This window comes from Salvelinus namaycush, chromosome 17 (genome assembly GCF_016432855.1).
Source record: "Salvelinus namaycush isolate Seneca chromosome 17, SaNama_1.0, whole genome shotgun sequence".
Taxonomy (NCBI): Eukaryota; Metazoa; Chordata; class Actinopteri; order Salmoniformes; family Salmonidae; genus Salvelinus; species Salvelinus namaycush.
Genome location: NC_052323.1, coordinates 30,112,039 through 30,126,325, shown reverse-complemented (window position 1 = coordinate 30,126,325; position 14,287 = coordinate 30,112,039). Strand labels below are relative to the sequence as shown.

At 45.7% G+C, this 14,287-nt stretch overlaps 1 protein-coding gene across 1 annotated transcript in view; it reads right to left on the bottom strand.

Annotated features, from left to right (window-relative positions):
• LOC120062176 (glycine receptor subunit alphaZ1) overlaps nucleotides 1-14,287 on the bottom strand; it is a gene marked incomplete at its 5' end in the record, with an annotated part of 87,792 nt that overhangs the window by 43,561 nt on the left and 29,944 nt on the right. Inside the window, 2 exons of the mRNA XM_039011982.1 lie at nucleotides 5,604-5,827; nucleotides 13,743-13,810. Coding sequence (XP_038867910.1) covers nucleotides 5,604-5,827; nucleotides 13,743-13,810 — 292 coding nt within the window. The remainder of the gene's footprint in view (nucleotides 1-5,603; nucleotides 5,828-13,742; nucleotides 13,811-14,287) is intronic.

Here is a 14,287-nt window from a genome sequence, read left to right as displayed (position 1 = left end):
AAACCACTAGCACAGCCTTACAGGAGGAGAAGCAGGGTAACATATTGTTATAAACCACTAGCACAGCCTTACAGGAGGAGAAGCAGGGTAACATATTGTTATAAACCACTAGCACAGCATTACAGGAGGAGAAGCAGGGTAACATATTGTTATAAACCACTAGCACAGCATTACAGGAGGAGAAGCAGGGTAACATATCGTTATAAACCACTAGCACAGCATTACAGGAGGAGAAGCAGGGTAACATATTGTTATAAACCACTAGCACAGCATTACAGGAGGAGAAGCAGGGTAACATATTGTTCTAACTGCGGCTATATTTCCTGTCATGATGCCTTGCAATCTAAAAGGTTACAATACACATCTCAGGCATTCTTCCCCTCATGCCAAACACCTTCCTGCTTGCCGTGCACGTGAACCTCATCCCCAAACAGACTGGCTGCATCTCCATGCTCTTGTTCATACCGCGAATAGAGATTAACATCTATAGAAGCGGCAGCCATTCATGCTTCAACCTAGACGGCCGCTGTTAGTTTAATCTTGAGATACATTCTAGGTAGGTGAGGAGCAGGTCTATTGGTTGCATTGCATTCATAGTTTACTTATACCGCAGTGTGATATCATCACCGATACACGACAAATGTTATTTATAAGGATTATTTTTTCAATCAGAAAAGACACTGAGGCAGGTTCTCTTTAGCGCGGGGTCAGGTGAGATCAAATAAACTAAGGCAGGTTCTCTTTAGCGCGGGGTCAAGTGAGATCAAATACACTGAGGCAGGTTCTCTTTAGCGTGGGGTCAGGTGAGATCAAATACACTGAGGCAGGTTCTCTTTAGCGTGGGGTCAGGTGAGATCAAATACACTGAGGCAGGTTCTCTTTAGCGTGGGGTCAGGTGAGATCAAATACACTAAGGCAGGTTCTCTTTAGCGTGGGGTCAGGTGAGATCAAATACACTGTGGCAGGTTCTCTTTAGCGTGGGGTCAGGTGAGATCAAATACACTGAGGCAGGTTCTCTTTAGCGCGGGGTCAGGTGAGATCAAATACACTGAGGCAGGTTCTCTTTAGCGCGGGGTCAAGTGAGATCAAATACACTGAGGCGGGTTCTCTTTAGCGCGGGGTCAGGTGAGATCAAATACACTGAGGCAGGTTCTCTTTAGCGCGGGGTCAGGTGAGATCAAATACACTGAGGCAGGTTCTCTTTAGCGTGGGGTCAGGTGAGATCAAAGACACTGAGGCAGGTTCTCTTTAGCGTGTGGTCAGGTGAGAATCAAAGACACTGAGGCAGGTTCTCTTTAGCGTGGGGTCAGGTGAGATCAAATACACTGAGGCAGGTTCTCTTTAGCGCGGGGTCAGGTGAGATCAAATACACTGAGGCAGGTTCTCTTTAGCGCAGGGTCAGGTGAGATCAAATACACTGAGGCAGGTTCTCTTTAGCGCGGGGTCAGGTGAGATCAAATACACTGAGGCAGGTTCTCTTTAGCGCGGGGTCAGGTGAGATCAAATACACTTCGGCAGGTTCTATTTAGCGTGGGGTCAGGTGAGATCAAATACACTGAGGCAGGTTCTCTTTAGCGTGGGGTCAGGTGAGATCAAATACACTGAGGCAGGTTCTATTTAGCGTGGGTTCAGGTGAGATCAAATACACTGAGGCATGTTATCTTTAGCGTGGGGTCAGGTGAGATCAAATACACTGAGGCAGGTTCTATTTAGAGTGGGGTCAGGTGAGATCAAATACACTGAGGCAGGTTCTCTTTAGCGTGGGGTCAGGTGAGATCAAATACACTAAGGCAGATTCTATTTAGCGTGGGGTCAGGTGAGATCAAATACACTGAGGCAGGTTCTCTTTAGCGTGGAGTCAGGTGAGATCAAATACACTGAGGCAGGTTCTCTTTAGCGTGGGGTCAGGTGAGATCAAATACACTGAGGCAGGTTCTCTTTAGCGTGGGGTCAGGTGAGATCAAATACACTGAGGCAGGTTCTCTTTAGCGCGGGGTCAGGTGAGATCAAATACACTGAGGCAGGTTCTCTTTAGCGCGGGGTCAGGTGAGATCAAATACACTTCGGCAGGTTCTCTTTAGCGCGGGGTCAGGTGAGATCAAATACACTTCGGCAGGTTCTATCTAGCGTGGGGTCAGGTGAGATCAAATACACTGAGGCAGGTTCTCTTTAGCGTGGGGTCAGGTGAGATCAAATACACTGAGGCAGGTTCTATTTAGCGTGGGGTCAGGTGAGATCAAATACACTGAGGCATGTTATCTTTAGCGTGGGGTCAGGTGAGATCAAATACACTGAGGCAGGTTCTATTTAGCGTGGGGTCAGGTGAGATCAAAGACACTGAGGCAGGTTCTCTTTAGCGTGGGGTCAGGTGAGATCAAATACACTAAGGCAGGTTCTATTTAGCGTGGGGTCAGGTGAGATCAAATACACTGAGGCAGGTTCTCTTTAGCGTGGGGTCAGGTGAGATCAAATACACTGAGGCAGGTTCTCTTTAGCGTGGGGTCAGGTGAGATCAAATACACTTAGGCAGGTTCTCTTTAGCGTGGGGTCAGGTGAGATCAAATACACTGAGGCAGGTTCCCTTTAGCGCGGGGTCAGGTGAGATCAAATACACTGAGGCAGGTTCTCTTTAGCGCGGGGTCAGGTGAGATCAAAGACACTGAGGCAGGTTCTCTTTAGCGCGGGGTCAAGTGAGATCAAATACACTGAGGCAGGTTCTCTTTAGCGTGGGGTCAGGTGAGATCAAATACACTGAGGCAGGTTCTCTTTAGCGTGGGGTCAGGTGAGATCAAATACACTGAGGCAGGTTCTCTTTAGCGCGGGGTCAGGTGAGATCAAATACACTGAGGCAGGTTCTCTTTAGCGCGGGGTCAGGTGAGATCAAATACACTTCGGCAGGTTCTCTTTAGCGCGGGGTCAGGTGAGATCAAATACACTTCGGCAGGTTCTATCTAGCGTGGGGTCAGGTGAGATCAAATACACTGAGGCAGGTTCTCTTTAGCGTGGGGTCAGGTGAGATCAAATACACTGAGGCAGGTTCTATTTAGCGTGGGGTCAGGTGAGATCAAATACACTGAGGCATGTTATCTTTAGCGTGGGGTCAGGTGAGATCAAATACACTGAGGCAGGTTCTATTTAGCGTGGGGTCAGGTGAGATCAAAGACACTGAGGCAGGTTCTCTTTAGCGTGGGGTCAGGTGAGATCAAATACACTAAGGCAGGTTCTATTTAGCGTGGGGTCAGGTGAGATCAAATACACTGAGGCAGGTTCTCTTTAGCGTGGGGTCAGGTGAGATCAAATACACTGAGGCAGGTTCTCTTTAGCGTGGGGTCAGGTGAGATCAAATACACTTAGGCAGGTTCTCTTTAGCGTGGGGTCAGGTGAGATCAAATACACTGAGGCAGGTTCCCTTTAGCGCGGGGTCAGGTGAGATCAAATACACTGAGGCAGGTTCTCTTTAGCGCGGGGTCAGGTGAGATGAAATACACTGAGGCAGGTTCTCTTTAGCGTGGGGTCAGGTGAGATCAAATACACTGAGGCAGGTTCTTTTTAGCGTGGGGTCAGGTGAGATCAAATACACTGAGGCAGGTTCTCTTTAGCGTGGGGTCAGGTGAGATCAAATACACTGAGGCAGGTTCTCTTTAGCGCGGGGTCAGGTGAGATCAAAGACACTGAGGCAGGTTCTCTTTAGCGCGGGGTCAAGTGAGATCAAATACACTGAGGCAGGTTCTCTTTAGCGCGGGGTCAGGTGAGATCAAATACACTGAGGCAGGTTCTCTTTAGCGCGGGGTCAAGTGAGATCAAATACACTGAGGCAGGTTCTCTTTAGCGCGGGGTCAGGTGAGATCAAATACACTGAGGCAGGTTCTCTTTAGCGCGGGGTCAGGTGAGATCAAATACACTGAGGCAGGTTCTCTTTAGCGTGGGGTCAGGTGAGATCAAATACACTGAGGCAGGTTCTCTTTAGCGCGGGGTCAGGTGAGAATCAAATACACTGAGGCAGGTTCTCTTTAGCGCGGGGTCAGGTGAGAATCAAATACACTGAGGCAGGTTGTCTTTAGCGCGGGGTCAGGTGAGATCAAAGCGATCTAATGGGTTCATTTGACGGTGTCAAGGTAAGAAACAAGAAGGCCTCTTCTCATTGCCTTCCCATGGCTGTTTATAAGGATCCAATTCCTCTCTGCCTGTCCAAGGGTTGAATACTAGGCTTGATAACAGATCAAATACACTGCAAAGATGCTTGCATTTAAAGTAGATCATTTTTGTTGTTATGTGGATGTTAATATCTGTTCTGTTTCCACCGTAAGCAATACAATCTGTCAGCCATAGGCCATGCACCAGATAGACATTCATCTGTCAGCTATAGGTCTAGCACTAGATAGACATTCATCTGTCAGCTATAGGTCTAGCACCGGATAGACATTCATCTGTCAGCTATAGGTCTAGCACCAGACATTCATCTGTCAGCCATAGGTCTAGCACCGGATAGACATTCATCTGTCAGCTATAGGTCTAGCACCGGATAGACATTTATCTGTCAGCTATAGGTCTAGCACCAGATAGACATTCATCTGTCAGCTATAGGTCTAGCACCAGGCATTCATCAGTCAGCCATAGGTCTAGCACCGGATAGACATTCATCTGTCAGCTATAGGTCTAGCACCAGGCATTCATCAGTCAGCCATAGGTCTAGCACCAGATAGACATTCATCTGTCAGCTATAGGTCTAGCACCAGGCATTCATCAGTCAGCTATAGGTCTAGCACCAGATAGACATTCATCTGTCAGCTATAGGTCTAGCACCGGATAGACATTCATCTGTCAGCTATAGGTCTAGCACCAGGCATTCATCAGTCAGCCATAGGTCTAGCACCAGATAGACATTCATCAGTCAGCTATAGGTCTAGCACCGGATAGACATTCATCTGTCATTTATAGGTCTAGCACCGGATAGACATTCATCTGGCAGCCATAGGTCTAGCACCGGATAGACATTCATCTGTCAGCTATAGGTCTAGCACCGGATAGACATTCATCTGTCAGCTATAGGTCTAGCACCGGATAGACATTCATCTGTCAGCTATAGGTCTAGCACCAGATAGACATTCATCTGTCAGCTATAGGTCTAGCACCGGATAGACATTCATCTGTCAGCCATAGGTCTAGCACCAGATAGACATTCATCTGTCAGCTATAGGTCTAGCACCAGATAGACATTCATCTGTCAGCTATAGGTCTAGCACCGGATAGACATTCATCTGTCAGCTATAGGTCTAGCACCATATAGACATTCACCTGTCAGCTATAGGTCTCGCACCATATAGACATTCACCTGTCAGCTATAGGTCTAGCACCGGATAGACATTCATCTGTCAGCTATAGGTCTAGCACCAGATAGACATTCATCTGTCAGCTATAGGTCTAGCACCGGATAGACATTCATCTGTCAGCTATAGGTCTAGCACCATATAGACATTCACCTGTCAGCTATAGGTCTAGCACCGGATAGACATTCATCTGTCAGCTATAGGCCTAGCACCGGATAGACATTCTGAGAAACTAACAAGAAAAGAGGAAGATACAACAAGAAAAGAATAGCATACCGAATACTATACAATACGTTCCCATTTTTTGAAATCCTTAGTAGCTTGTTGTCAGTCGTAACCTCATGGAAATTGGCGCCCTTTTCATTGGCGAAGAACAAATCAGGTTTCCAGATAGAGTCCAACATAGATGGGTCCAGATCGAGAGAGTCGTCGGGATATTCACTATAGGCCAGCCTGGGGTCGTTCCATTGCTGCCTCAGGAAGATATTCACTCTGTAGTCCTGGGGAGAGAACAGTTAAATGTCAATCAGTGCATCAGATTGTCAGTGAAAGACCTAGGTATGTCAGTGCATTGTATAGCCAGGACTCAGGGGGAGGATTGATTGATTGATTGGCTGGTTTGCTTGTTTGTTTGATTGATTGTTTAATTTTATAATTGATTTCTGGGTTAAAGGATTGCACAAGACATGGGGATCAGTTTCCAATTCTTTCGACCTAAAAAAACCTATGCATTTTTATTGAATAAAGCTTAGTTAAACTAAAGATTCTATATTAGACGTTATTGGGCTTTCCATGTGTATATTGTCTATGCTAATCAAGCCTGTCTGAACAGTAGCAGCATTCTTAAGGCAGGAGCTAAATGATGGTCCTGGTGGTTCATCGTCTCCTTTAGAAAACACATATAGCCCTTCAATAGAGCTGTGGCCCTTAGCCACGACAGTCCACCGTAATTGTCAATTATTCTAGAGAACGGGCATGCGGTTATATATTCCCATAACGACTAGGCTGTAACGTAGCGAGGCATGACAGCAGGTGACCTTTCCAATGGCAATCAGCCACAACATTAGAAATATGTTTTCTAGAAATTATCTCAAAACACACAGATACACCCATTTTGTTATTATGGGAATTTTGTTGGAAAATAAAAATGAGTTTTTACGAAAAACTGACTATGATTACAGAATGAGGTCTAGTCTGACTGTGATTACAGAATGAGGTCTAGTCTGACTATGAGTACATAATGAGGTCTAGTCTAATTGTGAATACAGAATGAGGTCTGGTCTGACTGTGATTACAGAATGAGGTCTAGTCTGACTATGAGTACATAATGAGGTCTAGTCTAATTGTGATTACAGAATGAGATCTAGTCTAATTGTGATTACAGAATGAGGTCTAGTCTGACTGTGATTACAGAATGAGGTCTAGTCTGACTGTGATTACAGAATGAAGTCTGGTCTGACTGTGATTACAGAACGAGGTCTAGTCTGACTGTGATTACAGAATGAGGTCTAGTCTAATTGTGATTACAGAATGAGGTCTAGTCTGGCTATGAGTACAGAATGAGGTCTATTCTGACTGTGGTTACAGAATGAGGTCTAGTCTGACTGTGATTACAGAATGAGGTCTAGTCTGACTATGAGTACATAATGAGGTCTAGTCTAATTGTGAATACAGAATGAGGTCTGGTCTGACTGTGATTACAGAATGAGGTCTAGTCTGACTATGAGTACATAATGAGGTCTAGTCTAATTGTGATTACAGAATGAGATCTAGTCTAATTGTGATTACAGAATGAGGTCTAGTCTGACTGTGATTACAGAATGAGGTCTAGTCTGACTGTGATTACAGAATGAGGTCTAGTCTGACTGTGATTACAGAATGAAGTCTGGTCTGACTGTGATTACAGAACGAGGTCTAGTCTGACTGTGATTACAGAATGAGGTCTAGTCTAATTGTGATTACAGAATGAGGTCTAGTCTGACTATGAGTACAGAATGAGGTCTAGTCTGACTGTGGTTACAGAAGGAGGTCTAGTCTGACTGTGATTACAGAACGAGGTCTAGTCTGACTGTGATTACAGAATGAGGTCTAGTCTAATTGTGATTACAGAATGAGGTCTAGTCTGACTATGAGTACAGAATGAGGTCTAGTCTGACTGTGGTTACAGAAGGAGGTCTAGTCTGACTGTGATTACAGAATGAGGTTTAGTCTGACTGTGATTACAGAAGGAGGTCTAGTCTGACTGTGATTACAGAATGAGGTCTAGTCTGACTGTGATTACAGAACGAGGTCTAGTCTGACTGTGATTACAGAATGAGTAAAAGGGTTCTACCTAAACCACGAAGGGTTATTTAAAGGGTTCTCCAATGTGGACAGCCAAATTGGTTTGCTGCCAACATAGAAATATAATTACCGAAAGGGAAGCACCTGTTCAAGTCAATGTTCAGTGATGGGTGGATGGGCGGCCATATTGAGTAATTACATTTCTGTGACTGTCAAAGCCACCTTATGTGATGACTGATTCGACTGTTTGTTACTATCAACTCCTTACTACTACTCATCAATGTCAAATCCCACCAAATGGAAACATATTTAATGTGTGTGATAAGGATTAGCCCCTTTTTTCCCAATTTTTTGCCTAAAATGTCATACCCAAATCTAACTGCCTGTAGCTCAGGCCCTGGAGCAAGGATATGCATATTCTTGGTACCATTTGAATGGAAACACTTTGGAGTTTATGGAAATGTGAAAGGAATGTAGTAGAATATGACACAATAGATCTAGTAAAAGATAATACAAAGAAAAAAACAACCGTTCTTTTGTATTTTCTTTGTACCATCATCTTTGAAATGCAATAGAAAGACCGTAATGTATTATTCCAGCCCAGGTGCAATTTAGATTTTGGCCGCTAGATGGCATCAGTGTATGTGCAAAGTTTTAGACTGATCCAATGAACTATGGCATTTCTGTTCAAAATGTTGTTTCAAGACTGCCCAAATGTGCCTAATTTGTTTATTAATAACTTTCATGTTAAAAATTGTGCACAATCCTCAAACAATAGCATGGTATTCTTTCAATGTAATAGTTACTGTAAATTGGACAGTGCAGTTAGATTAACAAGAATTTAAGCTTCCTGCAAATATCAGATATGTCTATATCCTTGGTAATTTTCTTGTTACTTACAACCTCATGCTAATCACATTAGCCTACATTAGCTCACCGTCCCGTGGAACGGACACTGATCCTGAAGAAGTTTTAGCATAGTGTGACCAACTGGGTTCAAACACGGGTCTCCTACACGTGAAAAGAGGATCAGGTCAGGAGCTCCAGAGCCAACGACACAACAGTGCAGGTCTCAGTCTGGCTCTAACCCAACCTCTGCTACAAGTCTGATTATGAACCATGGAGTATACTGTTGGATTAGAAAGCATAGAGTTGTCTCACACATTCTTCCATCATCCGCAGCAGAAGCCATGGGTGAACTCACTCTCTCAGACATGTTGGGTGTGATTTCTCTTAGCTAACAGCTTTACCGCAACAGCATAGCACCCAATCCATAATGCAATTTTAGCCGAAAGCCAAATACACTCCTTCTCCGAGTCCTGACTGTGACATATTTGATTTATTTATTTTTGTTGTTGCTATGTAGTCTAATGTGACTTAGGTCTGCATGGAGCATAACCCAACCATCTCCAACAACTGCCTGTAACAAACAAACATCAGGACTTTGGGATTTATGCGTTCACTCTCTAGCCTCCGGAAGAAAGAGAATGAAAGAGCAGCAGGCTAGGAATGAGTCTCAAATCGCATCCTATTCCCTACATAGTGCACTACTTTTGACCAGAGCCCACTATGCAGGGGAAATGGTGCCATTTGACTCAGTCAGATCATTACACGAAACATTGTTCTCAGCAGCCCTATGAGCACTAAAGATTTATTGATGCCATTCTCTTTAGTTTCACCTCCCCACATCCCTTATTCCATTTCTTTCTCAAATAGCATTCAGACAGAGAGAGACAAAAAGAGGGAGACAGACATAGTGAGAGAGAAACAGAGAGACAGCGAGAGAGAGAGCGAGAGAGAGACAGACAGAGAGAGGGAGAGAGGGAGAGAGGGAGAGAGAGAAAGAGAGAGAGAAAGAGAGACACAGACAGACAGACAGACAGACAGACAGACAGACAGACAGACAGACAGACAGACAGACAGACAGACAGACAGACAGACAGACAGACAGACAGACAGACAGACAGACAGACAGACAGACAGACAGACAGACAGAGACTAGAACTTGGAGGAAAGGCGTCCGGATCAATTCCACTGGTTGTGGAGTGTAGAGGGAGAAAAAGAGTGGAACATTTGTTCTGCGTGAGGAGGTTGTGCAGTCTGCAGCAGTTTTAGTTGCTTGCTCTACTAACTCTACTGATACGTCTCCCCCAAGGAGACTTGGCTTGGAGACTAGAGACTAAGGCCTGGGCCATCCCATTCCAGCTCATCCCATCCCAGGTCAACCCAGCTCATCCTATCCCATTCCATCCCAGCCCATCCCATCCTATCCCAGCCCATTCCATCCTATCCCATCCCATCCTATCCCAGCCCATTCCATCCCATCCCATCCCAGCCCATCCTATCCCAGCCCATTCCATCCTATCCCATCCCATCCCAGCCCATCCCATCCCATCCCATCCCATCCCAGCTCATCCTATCCCATCCCAGCCCATCCCATCCTATCCCAGCCCATTCCATCCCATCCCATCCCATCCCATCCTATCCCAGCCCATTCCATCCCATCCCATCCCATCCCATCCCATCCCATCCCAGCCCATCCCATCCTAGCCCATCCCATCCCAGGTCAACCCAGCTCATCCTATCCCATTCCATCCCAGCCCATCCCATCCTACCCCAGCCCATTCCATCCTATCCCATCCCATCCCATCCCATCCCAGCCCATCCCATCCTATCCCAGCCCATTCCATCCTATCCCATCCCATCCCATCCCATCCCAGCTCATCCTATCCCATCCCAGCCCATCCCATCCTATCCCAGCCCATTCCATCCCATCCCATCCCATCCCATCCTATCCCAGCCCATTCCATCCCATCCCATCCCATCCCAGCCCATCCCATCCTAGCCCATCCCAGGTCAACCCAGCTCATCCTATCCCATTCCATCCCAGCCCATCCCATCCTACCCCAGCCCATTCCATCCTATCCCATCCCATCCCATCCCAGCCCATCCCATCCTATCCCAGCCCATTCCATCCTATCCCATCCCATCCCAGCCCATCCCATCCTATCCCAGCCCATTCCATCCCATCCCGTCCCATCCCATCCCAGCCCATCCCATCCTATCCCAGCCCATTCCATCCCATCCCCTCCCATCCCAGCCCATCCATCCTATCCCATCCCATCCCATTCCATCCCATCCCAGCTCATCCTATCCCATCCCAGCCCATCCCATCCTATCCCAGCCCATTCCATCCCATCCCATCCCATCCCAGCCCATCCCATCCCAGCCCATCCCATCCTATCCCATCCCAGCCCATCCTAGACAATTCCATCCCATCCCACCCTAGCCCAGCCCATCCCAGCCCATCCTAGCCAGCCCAGTCCAACCCATCCCAGCCCAGCCCATTCCATCCCACCCTAGCCCATTCCATCCCACCCTAGCCCATTCCATCCCATCCTAGCCAGCCCATTCCATTCCAGCCCAGCCCAGCCCATTCCATCCCACCCTAGCCCAACCCATCCTAGCCCATCCCATCCCAGCCCATCCTAGCCATCCCAGCCCATTCCATCCCATCCTAGCCATCCCAGCCCATTCCATCCCATCCCAGACAATTCCATCCCATCCCACCCTAGCCCATCCCATCCCAGCCCATCCTAGCCAGCCTATCCTATCCCATCCCATCCCATCCTAGCCAGCCCATTCCATTCCAGCCCAGCCCATTTCATCCCATCCCATTCCATCCCAGCCCATCCCAGCCCATTCCATCCCATCCCAGCCCATTCCATCCCATCCCATTTTATCCCAGCCCATTCCATCCCATCCCATCCTATCCCATCCCATCCTAGCCCACAATATAAATATAGGACAAAACACACATCACGACAATCTGATACCTGCTATCCCACTGGTTACACACTGGTTGAATCAACATTGAAATATCGTCTGTGCCCAGTGGGTTGGGTCTGTTTCAATGATCTGATACCTGTTGCTGGTCTGTTTCTATGTTGTTGTCCGTCCTTCAAACAACATATATTTTACCGCTCCGCCTTGAGCTAGCACCCTATATCACCCTATATCACCCTATAGCACCCTATATCACCCTATAGCACCCTATATCACCCTATAGCACCCTATAGCACCCTATATCACCCTATAGCACCCTATATCACCCTATATCACCCTATAGCACCCTATAGCACCCTATATCACCCTATATCACCCTATAGCACCCTATATCACCCTATATCACCATATATCACCCTATAGCACCCTATATCACCCTATATCACCCTATATCACCCTATATCACCCTATAGCACCCTATATCACCCTATAGCACCCTATAGCACCATATAGCACCCTATATCACCCTATATCACCCTATAGCACCCTATAGCACCCTATATCACCCTATAGCACCCTATATCACCCTATATCACCCTAGATCACCCTATATCACCCTATAGCACCCTATAGCACCCTATATCACCCTATAGCACCCTATAACACCCTATATCACCCTATAGCACCCTATATCACCCTATAGCACCCTATATCACCCTATAGCACCCTATAGCACCCTATAACACCCTATATCACCCTATATCTCTACTATCTGTCCCCATGTTGGTCTCCATGTCCTTCTGTCTCCATGTTGGTCTACTGTCCTTCTGTCTCCATGTCCTTCTGTCTCCATGTTGGTCTACTGTCCTTCTGTCTCCATGTTGGTCTACTGTCCTTCTGTCTCCATGTTGGTCTACTGTCCTTCTGTCTCCATGTCCTTCTGTCTCTATGTTGGTATATTGTCCTTCTGTCTCCATGTTGGTCTACTATCCTTCTGTCTCCATGTCCTTCTGTCTCCATGTTGGTCTATTGTCCTTCTGTCTCCATGTTGGTCTACTGTCCTTCTGTCTCCATGTTGGTCTACTGTCCTTCTGTCTCCATGTCCTTCTGTCTCCATGTTGGTCTACTGTCCTTCTGTCTCCATGTCCTTCTGTCTCTATGTTGGTCTACTGTCCTTCTGTCTCCATGTCCTTCTGTCTCCATGTTGGTCTACTATCCTTCTGTCTCCATGTCCTTCTGTCTCCATGTTGGTCTACTGTCCTTCTGTCTCTATGTTGGTCTACTGTCCTTCTGTCTCCATGTCCTTCTGTCTCCATGTTGGTCTACTGTCCTTCTGTCTCCATGTCCTTCTGTCTCCATGTTGGTCTACTATCCTTCTGTCTCCATGTCCTTCTGTCTCCATGTTGGTCTACTGTCCTTCTGTCTCCATGTTGGTCTACTGTCCTTCTGTCTCCATGTTGGTCTACTGTCCTTCTGTCTCTATGTTGGTCTACTGTCCTTCTGTCTCCATGTCCTTCTGTCTCCATGTTGGTCTACTATCCTTCCATCTACATGTTGATCTACTGTCCTTCTGTCTCTATGTTGGTCTACTGTCCTTCTGTCTCCATGTCCTTATGTCTCCATGTTGGTCTACTATCCTTCCATCCACATGTTGATCTACTGTCCTTCTGTCTCCATGTCCTTCTGTCTCCATGTTGGTCTACTATCCTTCCATCTACATGTTGATCTACTGTCCTTCTGTCTCCATGTCCTTCTGTCTCCATGTTGGTCTACTGTACTTCTGTCCCCATGTCTTTCTGTCTCCATGTTGGTCTACTATCCTTCCATCTACATGTTGATCTACTGTCGTTCAAACAACATATATTTCACCTCAGTGTCCTTTTCTAGATATCCTAGACCTCTTGATCTACTATCTTAATAAATAATCGACAAACAACTGATTATTTCATAATACCTAATAGATATGTATTCTTTACAAAATGAGTTTGAATGATGACCCCTTGAAGACATGAAGACATCTGAACAGTAGATATGAAGCCCCTCTGAACTGAGTTTTGAACAGAGATTAAGTTCAATGAGGCAGATAAATATTATTCTAAATATTTAGGCGAGGAGGCACTGCTTGTAATTCCAGAAGAAAACGTTGGGCACACTGCATATTAAGGCCATCGTTATTTAAATTCAATCACAATCTTAGAGGCATAGTTATGCAAGTCAAAATACTGATGAAAATAAAAATGATTCAGTGTATCCTCACATTAACTTCAAAATATTAATATCAACAGAAAGAAATGTACTTATGTTGAAGGGTTTTAACATTGGAAAGGGAAACGCATTTGGACTTACCATTGTTGTTTCAGCGATGGACCCGAAACTGTTAATAAAAATGTTGCATGTTACGTTTACAGGTGGACCTGTAAAAGAATGAAAAATAAATAATATTATTTTCTTATTACAGAACTGTGAAACAAATACCCCTCCTTGCAGACAGAAAACGTACAGAAAACACAGTCCGTCTCCTTTTTTACACAGAAAACACAGTCCTTCCTCCTTTATTACACAGAAAACACAGTCCTTGCTCCATTTTTACACAGAAAACACAGTCCTTCATCCTTTTTTACACAGAAAACACAAAGTCCTTCCTCCTTTATTACACAGAAAACAAAAAGTCCTTCCTCAATATGAATCATGTTAAGTAGTGGAACACATAATATAATAGAATAGAATAAAATATGCCATTTAGCAGATGCTTTTTCCAAAGGGACTTCGTCTTTATGTTCGTGCGATCCTGGGAATCTTCAGAGGGCCACAACGGAATTCCCCATAAGCCTGTGTAAAACTGTACACAGAAGTACTGTAATATCACGTTGTAAACATACAGAGCTCCATGT